Here is a 24,422-nt window from a genome sequence, read left to right as displayed (position 1 = left end):
TGACTTAACCGGTTATTTGGAAGATAGTGTAAAGTTTCAAGGCCCCTCTCGTTTTTTAAGGTCAGTATTAGTAGCTACTTGATTGAGTTGAAACCAATTGCTAACTTTTAAGGATATGTTGGACTCACCAGATGGGTCCTTTATTTGTAGGCCACATCTGAAGGAGCCTTTGAAATGGGACAGCTTTCAACACCCTGCTGTGACACAAACGGTCTTCAAATGTGCCCTCCAAAGAATACAGCCCCTAAATTGGGACACAGCTGATGATTGTATATGAGAAGTGGACGTGACTTCTCCTTGTAAAAGTGAAGCCAATGTGAGAGTACCTAAAACAGGCAGTCTTTCTTCTTGGCTGCAGCGGGCGACTCAGCTGGTTGTAAAAAGGAGCCAAATTGTGAAGAAGTCTATTATAAAGGAGCCTTCTATGTTGAGTTATCAGCTCAGTCAATATTTTACAAATGACACCTGTCACTATTTTACACTACTGAAGTGAATGGAGGAATATGCTACTTTGCTATGAGCTACTTACTTTAGCCCACAGGCCAACGACTTTAGACCAGTGTCACAACTATAGCATTTCAGACTGTAGACATGCTAAGAAATGAATTTAGAATATCTTAACTTAAGAAACAAGCCATTGGACCCAACATTGTAAAGTGAAATATATTAGATTCATACATTATAATAACCACAATTGTAATACTTATGATGTTAGCCTGTTAATGGCAATTTCCATTTTATGTTAGCAACTAGCTAACGAACTACGATGTTCATTCCAATCTGTTAGAAACTGACACAGATAATAATTTACCAGCTGCCCCTGGAGGGTCGACTTGTGAACCCCGGAAGTACACTTACCGTCTCTGATATGCTTTATTCTGACCTTTTAAACAGAAATGTTTGATCAATTTATGTTCCTGTTTTAAGTGAGCGTTATCTCAAACAAGAATTCATCAGGGTCATTTTCTCTTTCAATAGATATCAAACACAGAAACTTGATCAATACCTTTTATGTTTTAATTTCATCCAGAAGAACCATGAACCCTTCACAACATTAGACACTCTAATGCCCCTATTGGTACTGAGAAAATGAACAAGAAGCCCAGATAGGGTGGTGGAATGGGTCAAACAACAAGGGATCTTCACCCATGAGAATTAAACATTGTGTTGTGTTGTTCACCACAACATGTAAGAATTAAAACACACACTGCCTCATGGTCTGAATAATACTCCAAAAGGATGTGATGAAGTGCATTCAGTGACCTAGGATGGGATCATGTTGGGTCCCTCGGGAGGAGATTCAAGTTCCTTCAGGAGGATCAGGAGGTGTCCCCAGGCCAGATGAGATGTGTAATCCTCATACCCAATGGATGTGCCCTAAAACCCTACAAAGTAAGGCACCCAGGAGGCATCCTAATGAGACGCCCAGACCACTTCAGCTGGTTCTATTTTAATGTGAAGGAGAAGCATCTCTACGCCAAGATCCCTCCAGATGTCTGTGCATCTCTAAAATCTGAGCCCATCCACCCTGTGAAGGAAACTTATTTTGGCCTCTAATATCCCAAAGAGGAGTTTTAACGATCTCCACTAAAGATCATGATCACAGAGGAGGGTTAGAACCTTACAGTCTATGGTTTGAACACAGAGCGATTGATAAATCCAAAAGTAAATAGTGGTGTGTCTCAGCAGATGAGCAGCCAGTATGAAGCAATGAATGAATTAAACTAACAAAAACCTGGTACAAAAGATGAGTAAGTTAAAGGGATAGTTCACTTTTAAGTGGGGTTGTATGAGGCACTTGTCTATCAGTGTATTAGCCACAGGAGACGCTGATTGGCTAGGCCCCTTCCATGAGAAACCGGTTGGAGTGCTGCAGGCAGAGGAAGATGTATGTGGTGTGCCGAAGTAGTGCTAAAATTTTTAAAAAGGCAAAGTAAAAGCCCTGTATTCATATTTCTTGTGCTTTTTTATAACAATTTGGACCTATGGGGCTGAAATAAAGTATAAAGTAATGTACAAACATTTTTCTGAATATAAGGTATTACATTGCAATTTATTTTTAGGTTTGTTCCCGGGAAAATTAATTCAATTACTTGGTACAAATGGCCCCGTCTGCTTCCATGCTGGATCTCCGACTACTCCTAAACCACTCATGTCAGTGTGTTAATCTTTACACAAGCTGTACACTTATTAAGTGAAACAATGCAAATGTGTTAGCATGGCTACGTATTAAAAGAAAAGGGGCAACCTGCAGTGTTATTTAAATGAAGCCATTGCAGACACTGCAATATCTCGAGTGTTCGATTGGGGCTGGCTGCAAAAACCAAGGTAGTCCAGTTAACACCCATATTAAAATGTCCATTTCTACAGCAAGAAATAAACACTGTACACACTGTACACACTGTACATGGATCATTTTTTTATATATTTTTGCAACTCATCTGTTTTGATTTAATAAATTCCTAAATTTACATAATTAGGGTTTTTGGCTGATCTGACTGACAAGCACTTTTAGCTGGTTCCCAGGAGGGTTAAGGCCCGCCCACAGTTGCCGTTTCTTTGCCTGTTTCTTTATTGGTTGAAAGTTTGGTTGAGTCAGCATTTCCAAATGTGGCCACCATCGCTTGGTTTCAAAAAGCCTCTTCAGAAACCAATAGGCGACGTCACTGAAGCTACAGTACGTCCATGTTTTATACAGTCGACGGTTAAAGAGCTTAGTTTGAGAAACAAAGAGTGCTCGACTGCTTTTTTAAATGATTTCTTAATCGTCTTCTCTCTCCTCTCTGATGTCTCTTGGTGATTCCCACAGACATCATTTCTACCCTGACTGCTATCTTATCGGGCATGCTCAAGATGACTGTCTGCTGCAATCAGTATCACGGAAGCAGCCCATGTCATGGTCATTTCACAGCTCTCTGGTAATGATCTGGTCAGAGCAGAGATGATGGAATTGAGACGACATCAGAACTGATGGAGGATGTGAGAGAAAATCTTTCTTTAAAACTGACGGCTAGTTCCCACAGATCTCACAAACAACAGAGTGAGTATACGTCTGTAAAACATAAGGAGAATAAATTGTGTTATTCTAATGTATAAACTTTTTTCAAAGCTTTTAGCTGCGTTTAAATGTAAAGAGATGAAAGCATGTGTGGCTGCAGACCAGGAAAACGTGCAGATTTATGTAAATGGATTTCTTCAAACTAAATCCCGCAGCACATTGGCTCCATAATTGAATTAGAGTGCCTGACAAAGCTGTTTAAAAGGAGTGAAAACGGCCTGCCCTGGCCACCTGGAAACTATTTGATAACGGGTAACTTTTTAAACTTTAATTATACATGCAAAGAGACGCATTGAAATGCAATGAGGCTGAGTTGAACAGCTGAAAATTGAATCTGACGAGGGTCTGTGTTTCCTAATTCCTGACACATGAATATTACATTCCTGTAGAGCATCATTAAGGCCGTGTTGGGCAGCTGCAGCTTAGAAATCATTACTCAAGACTTTGGAGTATGGACGAGAATAAGCTGCTTTATTTAATTAACTTTCAAACACTATTAGACTGTTTAAGATTTTAAAAAAGTAAGGGATAATGTGCAGCGAGCGAGGGTCATTGTAGCAGTAAAAATGTCAATGCAGGACAATCTCAGTGTTCTTTTTCAAAGCAGTACACCAAAACTGAGCTTTCAATCCTGAGTGGGACTTAAAAGGAACATGGCAACAGAAGGAATTTCTATAAATGCAAAATATTTATTTTGTATTTGTTCCAAAAAAAATTAAATTGATTATTTTATTTTAAAATAGTTGACTTTGCTGTTATAATTAACATTAAACCAGTTTGATTTATGATTTTTTTCTGTTATTTTTTGTTGATTTATTTGGTTGTCCATCTCTTTGTCCGGCCTCTGTTCTTCATCTTTATTTTATTTTATTTTGTTATTTGCTGCTGTGAACCTCTTCATACTTATATCGGTCAAATCTCTACTGATTGATTTGAGTCTCTAAACAGATCCTGCTTTCTGAGCATGGTCTTTTATTTAAAGTATGCTTTGCATACAGATAAAACATCAAGGGTCAAGTCTGACTGAGGAAGAGCATGTTGGCTCAAAATGTCACTAAATGAACTAAATAAGTCCTTTAACAGGAGTTCCCCGGTGTGAGGATCTTCTTGTTTCTTTATACAGACAATAGAATAAACCAATCAGAAACAAGTACATAGAATAAACAAATCAGAAACTAGTGCATGTCAAAGTTGTTTTAATGCATCTGTCAAATTGTTTTTCTACTTATATTGAACCAGGAGCTTTCCTTGTCATTTGTCAGGTGAAAAGAAATCATCAGATCCAAGGTGACATGCTGCATTTGAAGTTCATAAGCACGGTGTCACTTCATGTAAAGTAATGAGTTTGGAGGACTGATAGACTCAGATAAATGAAAACACTTGAGGGCATCTCCGGCTCCGTCATTAATACTGAGGATCATCTGCAGCAGATGTGACCCAATCAAAGATGAGCATGGAGATAGGAATAAATCCATCAGCCCACTGAGGAGAAGAAGGAGGGGGAGGGGGGGGATTAATCATTCAGCCTTCAGAAATACAAAGGTTGAATTTTAAACCTCCTTTCAATGCATTTTGTATGATTTTTTTTTTATCTGCAACCCAGTGGCAATAATTTAACAAACATCTTTCCCATGTTAAATCAAGCAGAAAGGAACATATTGAGTGTACTCCAGATGAAGAGAAACTTCACCACTTTGACACCGCTGTAAACTTCATCCATCTCTGTCAATTCCAATCTCTTAGCAATCACTTACATCTTCACATCATCCCTCTGATGTAGAAACCAGGATTATAGTCACAACCGCTCTCTAATTACTTAAAAAAGTCTCTTCTCAAAACTTCACATTCACGAGCCGCTCTGAAAGGTGAAGTGAGCGTCCTGAACATGTGCAAATAAAGTCCCAGCTCATTACCTTTAAGTTATGTCCGTACATGTCCCCAGAATATCACGGCCGTCTCCTGATGGTACGCAGATTAACACAGATCCGCACTATTTTGTCCCGATGTGCTTTCAGGAATATTAAAGCCCAAATGAGGCCACAGAAGACCCGACCTCAGAGATTCTGAGTGTGCCGGCAGTAAATCCAAAGGCTGACTTTTTCTTAACATCCTGAGCCTTTTCATTGAGATCTCGGCTGATAGAAGCTTTAAGAGCATGCTAATAGCATCTGGCTAAAAAATTAGTTTATTTTAAAAGGTCAGGTCTGCTGTCAGAAACATGACTTGACAGAATAGCTGTCGAGTCATGTTTAATATAGAATAGAGTAGAATAGAATAGAATGGCTAGGTACTCTGCAGATATCGTTTTATAATATCTATCGTGTTGGATCGTATGCGATTACGTTTGCCATCTTAGCCTGCCGCTCACTCACATTTTCAAGCTGTCATTTTCTGGAGCTGTCATTTTCTGGGGCTGTCACTGGGTAATCAGCTGTCTCATCAGCGGTACTCATCCAGCCAATTGCATGGCGTTCCTCCCTCATTGTCAGCCTATCATCATTCAGCTCCCCCTTTTTAAATATAATTCGTTCTCTGCCTTTAGTTCCTTGATGCCGATGTTTTGTGCACCCCTCCACCTGCACCCACTTTGGCTGGGCCCTAGAAAGTCTTCCCCCTTTCCTCCCATTATGGATGGCCTTGCTCACAGGGAAAGAGGACTATTTTTGTCTGATTTAACTAATTCTGGCTTCTTAGATTTAAAATTAGATATGCACAATTTAGAATGGGGGTGGGGTCCATAGCAGCAAGCCCGCCCCCACAAACAATCCAGAGGAACCTACAAGACATGAGAGCTCAGGAGCTTCCATGCAGATATGTGGTTAGTAACTAAAAGATTTACAGATAGGGAAGCGTCCTTTGGGTGGGACACTAAAGCCCACATTGCTCCTGCGGCTACGTAAGCGTTGTGTGAATGAGTGTGAATGTGATAAGTTAATACTGATGGATGCTTTACAACCGCTGCCATCAGTGTGTGAATGTGGTGTGAAAGGGTGAATGTGACCATCAGTGTAAAAGCACCTTGAGTAGTCAGAAGACTAGAAATGCGCTGTACAAGCTCAAGTCCAAGTCCATTGAAATATTGTGAAGCTGGTCAATGATAAAACTGTCATGATTTGGTCTTATGTAGTTTGTATTTCCTGTTTTAGTAGTTCTCGTTTCCTAGCTTAGTTTCTAGTGTTTTTATTTTGGTATTTCTTATCCCAGTGTTCTATATTCTAGTGTTCATCTACGTTGATTTCCCTGTGTGTCTTCAGTGTTTCATGATTTATTTTGTAGTTGTCCTCAGTGTTTCTTGTCTTGTATTTTCTCCCTGCCTGTGTGTTTCCCTCCAGTCTACCTACAGCTCTTGGTTGAACTTTTTCTGCTCTATGAAGCTAAATGCATTTTCATATCCTTCTTAGTTTGATTACTGTAATGGTCTTAGTCCGTGCCTCTTGGTTAGCAGTGCTTTGGAAAGCGTCCAAAAAGTGCACAACCACACATTTCTGGGGTTTCCAATGCTCGTCGTTTATTACAAACTACACATCAACCTAACAAAGTCTGGTTGTACGGCTACTATTTTATCTAACATGAGCAAAATAGTGTCCTCAAGAACCCTCATGTCGAGAGGCAAAAGGAAAGCAGGCGCTAGGTTAGAGGCATCCATCCACGGCAGAAGCATCGCTCAATCCAACTTCAAGGATAAAAACAATGCACCATGTAGTGACATCGCTTCCAAATAACTCAGCAACACAGTATGTCTTAAAGGTAGATTCCACAATTTCAACCCATAAAATACTTATCACACAATCATCCTCCATTTTCATTAACAGCAGGATTTTGTCATTTCTTAACACGAGCAGGGAGCAGGACTTGTTCAAGTTGTGTTCTGGTGACATAAAACTGTTGTTACGTTTTGATGTGAAATGTTTATAACATAATAAGTTATCAAAGTTTTAATGTGACAAATATCCTGCTGTAACAATCAAACATCATCAAACGTCTCATTGTAAAGTGATACTGATCATTTTTACTTTCCTGCATGGTAGCAATTAAATTATTTCAGTACAAACATGCACCAGACATCCAGAGGATCGATTCGGTCCAAATGTAATCAGTTCTGAATGTTCAAAGTAACTTCAGTCATGTTTGGATCCTGACAGCAGACCTGACATCTGATGGACATGAAAAGGTTAGACCGTCTGCTGTTTCCTGTCTTTGACCTTTATCAGACAGCTAGAGTGTAGATCTCATTCAGAGAAGATCTCACTGTCCCTTTGGCCAGGTCAGGACCTTCTGACCACACATACACACACACATACACACACACATACACACACACACACATGCACACACAGTCACACACCAGACAGATGGCAGAGCCGGCTGGTAGGGCCTGTAGTCCCCGAGGGAGACCAATCAAACATTGTCATGGAGAGGCTGAAGTAAACAATGACACAATCCATCAATCGGACCATCAAATGAGCAATTATACACTCCAGATCAATAAGAGGTCTCACTCAGCGCCCAGTGATGACTCTTTGACTTGTTAGACAACAAGAGAGATTCAGAGGGGGAGATCTGTGTCACATGTCATTTTATTTTGTTTTAAAAAGTGTTTATGATTTTGTGTGTGGCTGCTACCTTGGCCAGTTCTCTCTTTTGCAAAAGGGATTTTTAATCTCAATGGGACTTTTGTTTATTAATAATGTGTAATATTAAGTCCTGAAAATACACTTTCAATATCACCACACACTCAATAAATGAAGTCAACTTTGCTGATCTGGCACAATTCTGCATGCTAAATATACATGAAGTTAAAATATTTCACGCTTGCGTCTAGAAATGATTTGAAACATTTTTAAGTTTTTACCACAAAAGATGCATTTCCCAAAACAAATTTTCTACATCTAGTCCGGCTGAGCTGATGTGAGCACGCAGAAGGAAATATTAGATGGACTATATACACAAGAACAAGACAGAAAAAACATTATGACAAACAAGACAACATTCAAGCACAGCAGGAAACCAGGAGAGCGCCTGTAGTCCTCGACAACATCACAGTCAGCATGGTTCGAATTTAAAATAATAATTTAGTATAATAATAAGCCAGAGTTTTAAGACATTTCATAAAGTTATAGGTTTAAAAACAGTAATTTCATAAAACAATGTGCAGTTAGAGTTGAGGGGGTCGTTTTGGCCTTTATGAATTTAATAATTTTATTGCATTTGATACAAATTATTTTTTATAAACATTTGTTGTGGCTCTTGGCAGTCTGAATCGCCGACCTGATGGAAGCACTTTGAACTGGGAGTGCAGTGGATGAGAAGGGTCACTTGTTATGTCCTGGGCTTTCTTTATAGTGTTCAGTACATGCCTGTCACAAAGTGGCATCTTTGGTTTCCCTATGATTTTACTTGCGGTATTGACCACTCTTGTCAGTTTGCTTTTACATTTAACATCTAAATGCCCGTACCATGCGACCATGTTAAAAGACAAAATACTTTCTACCAGATTCTTGTACACCAAGTCCAAAGGTTTCCACTTTTAAAGTATGGAATTCAAGGAGAAATAATCAATGTTTTCCACTATTGTCACACAACAGAGAACAGAAAAAAATATGGAAATTTAAAGCTCAAACAGAAAAAATATAATTTTCAACAGAGTAAAAATTGATATATTTTGAATATATCTTAAAACACCTGCCCTCTTCCATGAATTGATCTCCTCTCATCACCCCTGACACGTTGGAAATTATGTGTCAGGTGTGAGCCTTTTGAACTTTGATCTTAAAATGTTCCTTTGATTTAGGCTTTATTTAATTTGGCCTTATAAAAGTTTAGCTTATCACTAAATTTCAACTTGATTCTTGTAAAAAAGTCATGCTTCTTTTTATCATTGTTCTCCAGTTGCAGGCATATAGTCTGGTTGTTTTTCTAGGATGACTTTTGTAAGTGGGGTGGGCAATCTCCACGAGGTGTGCATTCATGTCGTGTACGCCCCTGTCTCTTTAACATACAGCCTGATATCCTGATCTCAATGAGAGACGCTTATTGTGATTTTTTGTGTGTTTGTTTATTTTATTTTATTTTATTTTACCTCAAAGTCTCCCAGCATCCTCCTCAGCATCACCCCTCTGATCCACGCCGTATTTTTCTCCATGCCTCCAGTTTAAACCCCCGCACGTCACCCTCCATCCCCCTCCCCTTAGCAACAGAGCCAACATGGCGGCGTCCAGCACCGCGGATCACTCTCCAGAGATAACGACGCCGTTAAAGATCCCGAAAACCGAGGTGCCATCCCCCGAGTCCGAGGATCTGAGTGACAGCAATCAATACCACTCCAATCCCTCCACCCCGAACCGCTTCTCGCCTCTGAACGTCTGCTCGGGGTCCGCGGGCCGGACGGCGGCCTCATCCTCCTCCAACAGCTTCACGGCGTGCCGGGGGATGTCGTGGACCCCGTCCGAGACTAACGCCCTCATCGCGGTGTGGGGCAACGAGCGGCTGACGGAGGCGCGGATGCAGCAGCTGGAGGTGGCGGGCACCGTGTTCTCCGGTAAGGCCCCCGGTCCTGCCATGTATGAGCGGGTGTCCAGAGCCCTGTCAGAGCTGGGGTATGAGAGGACCCCGTCCCAGTGCCGGGAGAGGATGAAGGTAAATCAGGACACGTCTGTAGGCTACATGCATGATAGACTACATGATCATACACCTGCTGCAGCACCTCCAACTATAACAGCAGCACTGACACTGAGCTGGAGAGGCAGGGGGTGGAGGTTTAAATGAAGGTCCAGTCCAGGTACATTTTAATATGCACAGTGCCCTGATACTAACACAGGTGTCTGTCTGTTGACTTGACAACTGTGAGTTTGGCACAACAAGAAGGGTAGCATAACTTCTGTGCCCCTGTAGGCCTACATGTTTCTGGACCCTCCCCACATCCTTTATTCTAAGCATCTTTGTCATTCTCACTTCAGGAACCTGCACTCAAACCCCCTTTATTGACCCAGTGTGACATCCCCGGGCAAACCTCACTTTTCAAACAGGGATGCAGAATACCCATCTCTTATGTCGGCAATATATCATATACCATGTTTGGGTGAATACTTGATTGTGATTGGCTAAAGGGCAGTAACGGTTCTAGACCACAGAGGGGGCCAAACTGGGGCCAGTTGTTTTGTCAGAGGGGAACATTAAACGCAGGTGAAAAATGGACAAAGATAATCGCTTTAATATATATATATATGTATATATATACATATATATATATAAATATTATGCCAAATAATAGCACGCATCATTAAATACCATGATTTATATTTGTTTCAGTAACAGAATTCAATACTAGATTGTGAGTCAAATACTGTGTATGTGTTATGAGGGGGACTCTTCCTTTAAGAGGGGTGGCCACAGGGGGGACCAAGCTCAGTTTTACAGGGGCACTGGCCCCTGTTGGCCCCTGCCTAGAACCGCCCATGCTAAAGGGTGTAAATTCATACTTGACCTACAGTATGTATAATTGCCTCAGTTCTGAATTAATGTGTTGGTTACAAGGTGTAAAGCATATCTAAGTCAAACCCTGATTTTTAATTTATGCAATTTCTAACATTTAATCACAACGATGATAGACTTAATAGATTGTAACTTTTTTGAAAATAGGTCGATATTAAAAAATGCAAGATTTCCATTCAGCGGAAAGGGATTCAAGTCAAGAGTGATAAACACTTGTGATTTCCTTCGGAGAGAGTAGTCATTATGTCACTGAAAATTATACAGTGGAAGTCGGTCTGGTAGCTGCAGAGGTGCCAGTTAACTTCCTGAGCACTACCAAGGTGTCCTTGAGCAAGGCACCAAACCCCCACCAGCTCAGTAGCGCTCGCTGACACCTGTATTTTAGTGCATGTCCATAGGATTGTGCATGTGTGTATTCAGCCTTTGTGTGTGTAGAATTTCTCAACAACAGTGTAAAATTGAATTCCCCTCGTGGGGCAAATTAAGGATATCTTACATATTACTGTTGAAAACATTGTATGAAGAAATCTGTTTGTTAGTCACATTACTGAAGATCTGTCCCTCACATCCAGACTCTGCGGCGCTGCTACAGCCGGGTGAAGGAGCACGGCATCGGGAAGAGGAAGAGCAGCTACACCATCGAGCAGCTGGAGAAGGTGTTCGGTCAGGGAGGCTGGGACTCTCAGAGCTGTGCCCCTGTGCTCATCAACAGCAGCGGCCTCTACCAGGAGATGGAGTCTGACGGCAGCACTCTGGGGGACTACTCCCAGGAGGACTGGTGCAACCAGGTGCTGGACTCGGCCTTCCATGAGGGAGACATGGAGACGGGTAAGTGTGTTAGCCGGCTGTGGATGGGTGGAAGGCAAATTAATGAATAAATGGGGTGTGAACTAATATGTGTGTGTTTTTTTTTCTCTCCAGAGGAAATTCAGATGCCTAAACACAGAGCTCTGCAGATCCAAGCAGAGCTGTCAGAACAAACACAGTGAGTCAACAACGGCCAATTTACCTTTGTGTCTTTGTTAACCAAATAAGTTTGACAAATTGTTGTTGTTTTTTTTTTAAGTCTTTATATGTGATTTTTCACATTTAAATGTAATATAAATCAAGTATATCCTCTGAAAATAACTCTGTGAGTCATGACTGTCTACAATGGGTGTAACACCCGAGTCCCATGGCCTGTGATGTTTTCAGAGTTTTCAGAGTCCTATCTTCACTTTGTTTACATCGCCAGGACGGCCGGTTGACTCCTCCCCTCATGTATAAAAGTTGTTTAATTGAGGGACTAGAGAAAAGAAGAATAACATACTGTACTCACTGCTTAACTGTGTTTCTAGATCACGCTCATTTCAGGTAAATTTACATGCAGTGTGAAGATACGAGCAGAATAAAGATCGCTAGCATTAGCATGCTAATACAGCAATGCACCGCAAGTTGCTTTGGTTTCATGCTGGTGCTCAAGGGCGACATCAGCCTTATAATTACAAATGACTGCCTACACTGTCATGTGTGTGACACTTATTGAATTGTAAAGTGCAAAAACAGGGCTCTTTGTCTAAAAATGTTAAAGCCATAACATTCAAATCCTCCAGGTTACATCAGAGACGTCCCCCCCATCCTCTCCTGCCTCCTCCCTGTCCTCGACATCGGCTCTAGAGTTCTAGACCGCTATGGTCGTGGCCTATAGGGGACTACGGAGGAGAGAGGTCCTCTATTTCAAACTAAATTTGTGTTGCAAAAGTGTCATTGCTGCTTCTCGGGCCATCGCTCAAGGCTAAATAATCTAGCAAAACTTGCTAATCAGTCTATCAGTGTGTGATTGTGGCATAGATTATGATGTTATGGCTGATGGTGATGATACAAAGGAGTGAGTGGAAGTGTCTTCTGTTTAAGCTGACATGAGTTTATCACTTGCATAGATATTAAAGGGGACATGTTATGAAAAATCCACTTCCACAGTGTTTTTGAACATATATTTAGGTAACCTGAGTGTCTACTGATCCACAAAATGTGAAATAAACCCATCCAGTCCTTTGTTTGTGGTCTGTATAAGTCTTACAACACAGAGAAAAGGGCTGTGTTTCAAATTTTCTTAGTTTGTGACATCACAGTGGGATTCTGGTAAAAAAAATCCCCTCCTCTGGTATCTCCACCCATGGACTCCACCCCCAGCCTAGAACAAAACTTTTGCACAGGTCTTTCATTTTTATTCTTGCTACAGAGGAGTGATGTCTATCAGGAAAACTCGGGGGGGGGGGGGTCATTTCATTTAAAGAGACACACACACCAAAACGGAGCGTTCTGAGAGAGCTGGAGGTCACAAACCTCCTCTGGTGCTTGATTCATGTTATATTTTGACCAAAGCACAGCACAGATGTTTCATTTAGACCACAGGGGACTGTTTGAAAAGGTGGAGAAGGGGGATGATATGTCCCCTTTAATGCTAAAATATTACCTGAGGTTCCTCACCTTTAAAACGTCTTAAAATGATCTGGTGGCATTCCAGACAAAGCCAATACATGTGAAACAGGTAAAGAGTGTTTAAAGCCATCGTTTCAACAGGTTGCTTTTTCTTTGACTGACTAGTCTTTGCTAATGAATCACTCTCCAACATGTTGAATGTGTTGTATTATTATGTCATCAGTATGCATCTTGTGTTCTCTGCAGAAAAAGGGACATGATGCAGACTGTGATGCGTATCCTGGAGTCGGTGCAGCTGAAATGGGAGCACTTCCAGACGTGGACGGAGTTCTCGCGCCTCCACCTCTCCAACAAGCTGGCCATCTTCGGCGTGGGCTACAACACGCGGTGGCGCGAGGACGTGCGCTACCACTACGCCGAGATCAGCTCGCAGGTCCCGCTGGGGAAGAGGCTCCGCGAGTACTTCAACCCGGAGAAACCCGAGGGCAGAATCGTCATGACCAAAGTCCAGAAGATGAACTGGAAGAATGTTTACTACAAGTTCCTGGACATCACGATCAGCGAGGCGCGGTGTCTGGAGCTGCACATGGACGTGGACTGGATCCCCGTGTCCCATTCCAGGGCAGCGAGCAGCAGCAAGGGCTCCTACCACTACCTCCTTCCTGGGGACATCCCCAAGACGTACGGACTCTACGCTATCGGGTACGAGGAGGAGGAAGAGTTCACCGCTCAGACCTCTCCTCAGAGCGACAGTGAAGATGTCAGCTTACCTCATTGCAAGTCAGAGAACGGCGTGCAGAGTCAGGCTGATGGAGGAGGAGGAGCGGGGAGAGGGGACAGGACTGGAGCTAAAGTCACATACTGCTACCTAGGGATAGCCGAGGACAGGACCATTCAGCAGTGTCTCTTCCAGCACTTTCAGGGTTCAGTCAAACACTACGTCCCCGGGGAACCCTCCGCTGTGACCTGTTTCCTGCAGGAGAACTGCAGCGTGGGTCACGAGGGTGAAGACTCATCTCAGCGTTTCGCCATTTACATCAAATTCATCGAGGTGGAGCTGGACTTCCTCTCTGCAGGCTCCCTGTTGGAGTGCCTGGAAACTGCTGTAGGCTATTCCTTGAAATATAACAACAAAGAAACACTGTAAACGATGCTCAGTGTCTCCGATTAATCCTTCACTGAAATCATTAAGTAAGTTTTACAGCCAGCGAGGCTGAAAGTACTGTACTGCTGCATGGATGTGTGGCATATTTTTGCAGCTTTTTTTCAGCTGTGTTGAACTGATTCATCATTAGATCCTTAATGAGACTTAAATGAATGACAATGCACAATACAGTAAATGTATTTTGCAAAAATACGGGAACAGTAGCTCAAGTATTACAGAGCTGCGACCTCCAGGAAGTATATACGTATTATTTTGGGCTAATGTGCACTACAAAGGAACTTGCTGCTTTTTTAGTGTAGATCAATGTTGCCTCATCAGGGAATGTTAGGGTCGGTAAGGTGACTACTGCAGTATGCGTCTGTCTACCTCAGTAGGATGTAGCGAACAAGGCAGCGAGGGGGGGACCATAGTGTGTATTTAATTCTGAAACTGCCTTTTACTTTTGACTGTTGAGGTCTGGACCTGAATTCACAAGTCTTCAAGGAGGAACAGCTGATTTATGCCTTATGGTTTGCACATGTAACTGGACTGCAGCTAGAGATGCTTCCATGCAAACAAGGGGGATAAAGAAAAGACCAGTGTTTGTCAAAGTTAGCCAGATCATATTGGCCAGCATGGACACCTGTTAATCCAGGGGTGTCAAATGTATTTTTTTGTCAGTTGAATATCTAGACTTGGCATTTTTAACTGTACCATTGTACACAGAATTCCCCTCTTACCTCTCTCCTCTCAAACACACCTTCACATTAGCACCAGGGGAAAACTGGAACCCTGAACAAAGCAGTTTCACATTAAAGATAACAAATTCTACAGCACTTTCTTTCAGATGACACATAATGTCAGGAGGGGCTGCAAGCTGAGCTGCAGCTAGCTAATTCTTAGGAACTCATCTTGTTTTTTTGCTCAGAATTCCTTCAGTGCTTTTTTCTTTAAAACAAAAAGAGCCTGCAATGAAAATGAAGTAAAAACATTGAATGCAGCAGCATCTCCTTGATGCTCTTTGTCGAGTGCTACAGGGGCTGCCAGCTGAACTGCCACTAGTGTATTTGTAGGGGCGTATATTGCATTATAGGTTAGAGGACTCTGCCTTTCCCAAAAAAGATACCTTGTGATGGAGAAATAATTAAAAACATTGAATAAAGTAGATTCAGGTTCAAAAACAATTAGTCTTTGATGCTCATGGGCTAGGCCTCAGGGCTGCAAGCTGAGCTGCAGTAAATAAGTGCTCACAAGTTTAATGAAATCCCTTATCTGAAAAATTGTGCAAGTTAAAGAGAAGGGAATGGGACTTACCCATTCTGTCCAGCACATATGGAGAACTCTGACCTGTGACTCATGCAGGCTGATTTAAGACTTTGGTGTAGCGCTGAACTGGAAACAAAGGAAGGAAAAGTCTAATCTTTGTATTGGACAGCCTTTATTAATTTAAGTGACAGAGTTTTGAGTTGGAAACACATTTTATTTTATTTTTGACTGGAGTGAAGTATACTAATTTCCTCGAAATGCCCCAACTTCTGGGGGAAAGTTCCTGCAGTTGAAAAGGGGCTTCAGTGTGTTGATCCACCCCTTTGAAGCATCTCTAGCTGCAGCTGTGGGATTGTGGGTACTCTGACATCCCAGAAACAGTGTTGAAGTCTTAGCAGCTCCTCACTAAAAAACTGGTATTTAAATGCACCAGTATTGTAGATAACACATAATCGTGCCACTAACCTACATGCTAACAGACGTAACAATGAGCACTGCTGTATGACTTGTAAAGGTAATCCTATACGCTGCAGAGGTGACCTCATCACTGACCAACAATCAAACTCTTCAACTTGAATCCTGAGGTTATGTGCAATGTGCCAGGAAAGGACCGCGCTGTGGTGAATCACATGATGGATGAGTCCATATTGAATCTATGTACATGAAATCTACCTTATATATAAGTATAAAATATATTTAGAATATCAATGTTCTCGAGCATTCCGGCTTTTGCAAACTTGCGATGTTCATTTGTTTTGGGGTAAACCGTATATAAAGATAAATATGAAATATTTTATATTTTATTGGTTGGCACTTTGTCTTGTTTGTGATTGTTTGAGAAGTCACTGTCTCGTATGTTTACATGTTTGAAAAACAATAAATGGGAAACTCACTGACATTTGCCAAGCGGTGAAAATGTGTTTGTTTGTGTTTGTTTTTTGTTGCTCGGATTTCCTACCATGAAGTCTCATGAAAGACCTTCATGCACCATAGAGCTGTGGTTCTTAACCTTTCTGAGTCACGACCCTGCATTATAAAAGCTTTGGTGTTGGCTACCCAACCGGCCCCATATGAAGTCGATTCTCATGACATTTATAAAGCCCAGAAATGTTTATAATCCATAGTTAATGGCCTTATTTATGGCATGACTTAAAAAGAAAGACAGGGCTGACAGCAGTCACTCACACAGCAGGCATGCAGTATGTGCAGGAGCCATCACACAGCCAGCACACAGACAGCCTATAACAGCCTCCTAACAGCTCCATAAAACAGTCTTATAAGACAAACTATATCACTGGTACAAGGGCTGTAATGTTAAAACTGTCACCAAGTCAAAAATATGTGAATTATTTTTTTTAAATGTAATTTTTTCTCTTTTCCACAATCTTCTGGTGACCCCCACAAATTATCTGGTGACCCCCACGGGGGTCGGGACCCTGAAGTTGAGAATCACTGCCATAGAGTAGGAATCCTGCAAACAGAGCTGCTGACTTTCCTCTGATAGCTCCTGAAAGAAACTACACAGAAATTACACAACAAATAAGTCGTAAAGATGGTTGGACGTTGGATAGATTTCCATGGATGCTGGTAGATATTCATGTCTAGCTCATGATGAAATGTCATCACCTAAGTGATCTTCTGGATTTTCATGCAGAAAAATCCAAATGTTAAGATGCTAGCATGTAAAACCCATACTTCTGAATGTTTTCGATTTGCATTATATACATCATAGAACATAAACATATACCGTATAACTTCTAATGATAGCCCAGGCTTTGATTTACTTCAGTCTATGAAACGACTTTTCATACTTCTCATTAACTGAGCCACTGAGAGAGCACACTGATGCCCTTCTGACTCTGACAGATATATGTAAAGTATCAATCAGTGATTAAGGCACTGCAGTGCACACACACTAGGGTACCTGCAGTTTTTAAAAGAAAAGTACGCAATTTTGATCACAGGAATAATGTTTTCTTCTGTTTGTCTGTGTGTTTTATTCCTCAGCACGCAGACATAATCCAAGACATTGTTTTTATTAATCATTGTTGGAGCCATTTTTGTGTGTTTTATTTATTGGGCTGACCACTGGGTGGCACTGTAAAGCGAGGGAGCCAAAGTTTATTTAAATGATGCTGATTAGCAGCAGGTTTTGAGCACAAGGAAGGTCAATGGTTTTTAAGCGTGGCACACCGTGGTGAAAGTTGATTACTGAGGCAAGAAGCATTTTCTTTTCTTTTATCCACAAGTCTTTATTATGTCGACTAATCGAAAGGATTGGCATATCCAACTGGAAAATGTTGTGTTTGTTAGTTTGTTTTTGGACTCAAGCCAACGAGTCACACGTGCTAAACTGATAAAACAAAGAAATGTGCGTCAACTATTATATTTGTGAACTCCATGTCTCAGAAAAATCTTAGTAGTAATATCTTTGATGTCAGATTGACACAAACCTCCACTCGGGAATCAGAAACTGATTACATGTTGTGTTCAAAGGTCAAGGTCACTGTGACCTCAAATCCATCCAAGAGATCAACTTCATCCACAACTGATATGCAAGTGAAGTACATTTGTTAACGCCTGTCATAAAAATTACAACTGAATCATCTCAGCTCTATATGCAAATAAAGACACATTTTTTCATTTGAATAACTATTCAGACTGTTAGACTTAAAGAAAAGAGAGGGACAGAGCGGCAGAGAGATGTAAAAGGTTGTGTTCTGACCTCTCCTGTTTCATGTAGGTCTACTTTTGATTTGATTTAGTCTTAAGGCAAATTCATAATTTCTCATATCTGTGCCAGCCTTATATATTCATCTTTGGGAACTGCAGCTTGACTGGAAGTTGTTATTGATTGTGTTTGTTGTTGTTTTACTGTGCTTGTAATCTCCATGGCATTGGAAATGAGGGAAACCTCAATATCCTTTGAGAATAAATAAAGGTTTGATTGATTGAAGCTGAAGGAGGAAAACTACAGTAATTATACTTTGTAAAATGAAATGTTGTGGAACAACAATGCAGGAGCACATCTGTTTTGATTTCTCTTTGTAGAATAAAATGGGAGGGTGGAAATAAGATTAAAAGGGTGGAATGCTGAATCTTTGTGTGATGTAGTTGCAGTATCTGAAAGAGTGTTTACTAAGACTTAGAAGACGTAATTCCTCTATTTGGCCACAAGATGGCCACAGAGAGCTATTGCTGAAAATCCATAAATGATGAGGGGTAAAAATGACTTCCTTCACCTGTCACTTTTAAATAATATATATGTATTCAAAAGGCTTTAATTTGTAAAATAAATCAAAAGAATATAATGTGATGGATGTGAAGCTGAGTAATAACTCAAAGGAGCCTCTGAGGGAGTAAAAGGATGGGATGCCACTCATGACACTGTGTGTGTCTGAGATGTTCTGTGAGTGCAAAGAGACAAAATCACTGACCTTTCAGAGTGCAGTCCTTTGGAACAAGAATAAATATCCTGTTTTATCTAAATCTGGAGACTGTATCATAACAGGTAGAGTTAAAAAAAAAAAAAAAAACATGTTACACTGTATAAAAAAACAATTTCAAGATGTTACACATCAGACAATACACCAACATATACACTTACTGCTCTTTTATTACGATTAAAGCTCATGCAATTAAATATTCATGCAACATTTTGCTGTTCACTATTTTATTTACATAGCAGGTGCTAAATATTCCTGACTCGATGGCAGACATTACACATACACAATGAAAGTTAATATTTCATTATGCCTTTGCTGTTGTATATTTGATAAGCCTGTTTGCTTTTTTTCACAATGAATTCATGCAATTAAACGCTGGAAACACCACAGGAATCTTCCTTTAGTATATATCTGAATGTTAACAAACTGCTGAAAAGAGAAGCATTTCATACACTCAGCACAGTTAAACCTTATGGACTAAATGAAGAACTAAGTCTCTTGTGTTGTTGAAATGTTGTTTATATTGTCTTCAGTTTTCTCTCTATTGATAAATAGATGTTGTGTAAATCATAGGGCTGGGAATCTTTGGGTGTCTCACGATTCGTTTCTGATTCTTGGGGTCACGATTCAATTGAGAATCTATTTTCAATTTCAAAACAATTCTGGATTCTTGATTCAAAGTCTATTTTTGAACTAGTACATACTTCAGGATCTACTCCAGTCATCTGTGAGACTGGCTGAATTTCTTGTTGCTCTATTTGACATTCTACTGAGTTAAAGAGCTAGCATTAGCACTTAGCAGGGAGTGACTGATTACCCCCCTACCTAAGAAAAGTTAGGAATCTATTTAAAATGTCAGAAGATAAGAATCTTTTTTTTTTTCTCCACCTCTAGTAAAAAGTGTCTATAATGTAAATGTTATAACATTTGTGATGGGATGTTATATGATGAGGGTAACACATGAGTGATGTCACAGTACCAGTTAACTCCTTCTTACCTCCCACTTTCATTAACCAATGAGTGATGTCTCACTGTGAGCAGCAGTGTATTTAGCTTTTTTAAATCTGTACTTGTCCTGTTTGACTCTGAGATGAGTGGAAACGTCCTGTACACCTAAATACATCTTCCTGAAGTGATCTGTGTGCTCCAGTACTTTCTTTCTTTCTGGATCCTGCCTGAGAGAAGGAGTCCACTGAATTATATTTTGTGTAATTTTCTCTTAACAGATTTTGTTTTATCCTGATTTACCAGAGACTATAAATAAAAACATGTTTTAAATTGTACAAGATATAAATGTGATAAATCCAGATATAAAACGTACTGGGATAAATATCTAGGACACTGATGATGACAACCATAAGCCAATAATACTATGAAGGTTATGTCTACATACCCTACAGGCTATAATCTGAGATAATCTGATCAGGAAGACAATAGATTCTCACATTTTGCTCCGCATTCAGTTTTTTTTCATCTGCTTTATTCTTATAATTTATCAAAGGATTCATTCACTTCCACATTGTTTATAAGAGTCCTAAGAAATTCATTCAATCATAGAGATACAGAAATGCCGTCACACAGGTGACGCATGAATCCGATGTATTTGCAGTAAAATGAGTCTTTATTCTGCTCCAGCTGCAGAGTACAGAGCGTCTGATGAATAACAAAGCATTCACAGAAAATCCTCTGCACATCAGCGCTCAAACTTCTCTGCAGTCTGCAGGGAGAGCCGGTCTTAAGTTGTCTCGAATTGGAAAAAGCAAACACTGTGAAATACATATTCATGTGTTCCTGCACCATAAACCCTTTGTTATAAGTGCACGGGGAATGAGAATGCAGCACTGTTCATCAATGTAGAACTTTCTATGAATACAAGAAACTAGCCGCAAAAAAAAAAAAATTTAAATGTTGATGACTTGATATCATCTTGGTGTCTGAACCCACGGCACAGTGTTAACGATGACAGGAAATTATGGAAAATGTATGCACAAGCAAACATCCTTCTATGTGAGCTCAGTGTTTGAACAGTTGGAGGAGAGATGACTCTCTGCAGAGCATTTTGTACATTTCTCTATCCTGCACACTTCTCAAAGAACAGGAACGCAGACTTGCAGAGACTCTCAAGTATAATGATGCTGTGAATAATACTTAAGCAACCTAATGGTGGAGTGCAAGTGAAATCATTAAGACTGCAGGAGTCCACAGTTTTACTTTTAAAAACAGGAATTAGCTAACAGTGATGACTCTGAAATGATTAAACTTGTTTTTTTTTAAGAATACGTTTAGGGATACCAATCTCAGCTCAGGACAACGCTGGTAAAGTTGTCTCTTTGTTAGACAGTAACATGAGTATATTTTATTTCATCAATAAGAATCATCTTTTATTTGCTTGTGTTTTCACAACGTGCACAAAGCTCCTGAGAAATTCCAGAAGTTTTCGAGGGTGGCCTGCATGAGTGAACACAAATGTACAAATTCTTCACTCTTATGTTACATAGATTTTTTCCTTATCAGTTTCTTTCCACATGAAGTAAGGGTGACCTGATGTGTGAACGCAGCAAGTAAAAGTCAGAAAAATTCACAGATATAGGGTGGGTAATGAGGCTTTTGAAGAACTGCATGTTCTTTGATTCTTTGATTATATGTGTCATTGACGAAAAGGCAAAAAACTCTCATCATCATGTTGAACTCTGGGAGATCGTCTGCCATCTTGGATTCCACCACCATCTTTTTCACATCACATCTTGCCTCCTGAGAACCCCTTCTTGTCTGACAATACTTCACGCTGTAAGGGACACGTTAACAAGCAGCTCAGGAGGATTTCAAGGGCAGACTGTCCTGAAATTTTCAGGAGTGCATGTGTGAAAACAGCTGTTTGAGAGATAGTTTAAACGTTATAGATGAGACTAACCTTCTCAGGTTTATATGAATATTGATGCTCAAATTCTGCTATGCTATGTAGTTATGTGTAGTTATGATATGTGTGTGTGTGTGTGTGTGTGTGTGTGTGTGTGTGTGTGTGTGTGTGTGTGTGTGTGTGTGTGTGTATACAGTATATTGTGCTCTACTATGATGCACCTATGAGTGCTTATAGGAGCTGTTTGTTGTGATGTTTTATATGGGGAGATGAACACAGGTTTGTTGGCAAAATTGCTTTTGTAATACACTTTTATCTGTCACATAGATTCAACATTATTCTCACTATAACAGGATAACCACATGTGGATATGACAAGTTCTTTTTTCACAGCAATGAATGTTCCTAATTTTACTCCTTTAAATTGTTATGTAATTTGCTTCCTTCCTTCCTGGGCTCATGCAAATGTAGCTGCCATCCCAAACTACCCAAGCTAATGACACATTACAGGATTAGAAGGAAATATGTCACACACTGCTGATAGTTCACACTTTTTCATCTTTTCTTTTGATATAGATTTTATTAGAAAAGAAGACAAATCTTGAATGTGTAATGAGGTGTGTGAGGAATTAGCAGGAGGGGTATGTTTGTCCTCCAGGTGTCAGGTTTGCTCATCATTTTTTTTTTTTTGCAGACTTTGTTTTGGTCTGTTTGGATTAGCCATCTCGTCCAGAATCCAGTATTAGCCTCTGTGCCCCGCTCAAATTATTTCTGCAGAAAATAAAAAACAGGCCTGTTTTGACAGCTTCCCCCTGCATGCTGCTGCTTCCAGCTGGAGGGGCAGATGCAATTTCAAACAACACAACAAAAATCCCATCCCCATAAAGCTGGAACCCTGCTGCTTTGGATTGAATCACAGGAGTAACCCTCGTTCACCTCTCATAATTGAGCAGTCCTCCTGCATTAGCCTCACCCCTGTTGCTGAGGCAACTGGGCAACCTCAGAAAGTGAAATAAAGGGGCCTGAGCACCTCGGAGCGCAGGTCAGTCCATATTTCTACATCAGGGGGGGTGAGCTCACCTGGGGAATTCATGTCAAGCTGAGTCCGGTCTGCTTCTGCTTTCAGACCCACACCTCTTCACACATGAAAGAGCAGCAGCTGAAGATTTGAGAGGGAGGCTGGGGAGAAGGATGGAGCTTTGTTGTGTGGGTTTGGAAATAGGCTTATTGTTGAAAAAGCTTGAGCCGGGGTGTTTGAAAACTGGCAAGTCGCACACGAGGATGCCTGCCTAGAATTTAACGATGATTTTATTCCCCTTGCATTTATTTTAAAGGCAAAGGGAGGTTATTAGAGGTCAGCTGTGACACATTTGAACTGAGGCAGGGTTGATGGGACATTCTTTTAGGTCAGTTTAGTTCAAATTAAAAGCATTTTGACTATGATTTTTCTCACATATTCCTCTTTCATTCACAAAAGATTTGCTGTATAACTCACACTCACATGTTTTTCTTTGACTTACAATGCTAAATATGGTAAGTAGTTTTGAAGGCTGCACAGTGATGGTGTGCTGGTTAACCTCACAACAATAGGTCCGTGGCTAAAACCTTGGTTGCACGGGGGAATCTCTTTGTGTAGAGTTTGCATGCTCTCCCTGTAAATGTGTGGGTTCGCTCCGGGTACTCAGACCTCCTTCTGCACTCCAAAGACCTGACTCTTAATTGACTGTAGGTGTGAGTGTGACTGTGTGTGGTTGGCTCATTGTCAGCCCTGTGGTTGACCGGCAACCTGTCCAGGTGTACCCTGCCTCTCGTCCAATGACAGCTGGGATTGTCTGTAGCCCCCTGCATCCCCACACGTGGTAAGCAGTAATGATAACGAATGAAAGGAAGGATGGAAAATTACATTTTCCTCTTGAAAACTCAAATATAAAAAGATTGAACAGCATTTGTAAAAATCTGCACATTGACTCTAGGACTACGTTCTATACACAAACACAAACAAAGCTAGGGCGCTGGTGGCCCCATGTACAGAAGCTGTAGTCCTCAAAGTGGGCGGCCCGGAATTACCTGTGGCTCCTTCCCTGCATTTCATTCCCCACTCTCTCCCCCTGATTTCTGACTCTATCATCTGTCCTGTCTCTCTAATAAAGGCATAAGAAGCCTGCCCAAAAAAAAAAATCTGGAGAAACAAACAAAAACAAAAAACATCAGGCAAAGCTTGATAACAGCTATTTCATAATATATATATAATACATCCTTGATTTATGTTGCGTCTATCCCCAGGCTTCTAACTCTTTTTATTTATATAAAACGATATGTGACATATGTATTCATCTTTATATTATATTGAAAAATTACAGGAGAAGTATAGGCTGAATTACACTTTTCAGAGAAAAAAGAAAAACTGTTACAACCGTCCCCAATTTCCCCTTAATCTGCTCATATTCATTTTCTGGATCTCATTCAGCATTTCATCCCAAATTGATTATGTCATCATAGCCTTTTTTAGGCACCTGCACAAACCGCTGTTAACCAGCACAGGTGTACGAGTCAAGTTGTAAAAAAACGAGCGGTGATTTAGCGGATGTCATCACGTCTGGTTTCAAAATAAAAGCAGACGGTCACTCAAAGCGTTCATGAAATATGGTTGCCGTAAATAATGCGATTTATTATGAAGCCTGTAACCGGAACTCGTGCTAGAATAAGGTATTACGTGCACAAGCTCGCTCGTGGAGTCCCT

At 40.7% G+C, this 24,422-nt stretch overlaps 1 protein-coding gene across 1 annotated transcript; it reads left to right on the top strand.

Moving 5' to 3' along the window:
- The first annotated feature begins 9,252 nt into the window (after positions 1 to 9,252).
- LOC132988562 (myb/SANT-like DNA-binding domain-containing protein 2) lies at positions 9,253 to 15,590 on the top strand. The gene is made up of 4 exons (XM_061056021.1): positions 9,253 to 9,694; positions 11,122 to 11,377; positions 11,471 to 11,534; positions 13,217 to 15,590. Exons 1-4 carry the CDS (start codon positions 9,263 to 9,265, stop codon positions 14,115 to 14,117), a joined length of 1,653 nt encoding a protein of 550 aa, XP_060912004.1. The 5' UTR covers positions 9,253 to 9,262; the 3' UTR covers positions 14,118 to 15,590.
- Positions 15,591 to 24,422: the final 8,832 nt, after the last annotated feature.

The sequence above is a fragment of the Labrus mixtus genome, chromosome 14 (assembly GCF_963584025.1).
Source record: "Labrus mixtus chromosome 14, fLabMix1.1, whole genome shotgun sequence".
NCBI classification, from domain to species: Eukaryota; Metazoa; Chordata; class Actinopteri; order Labriformes; family Labridae; genus Labrus; species Labrus mixtus.
Note: the sequence above shows the minus strand (reverse complement) of the source record. Positions and strands in the feature narration are given on the sequence as shown.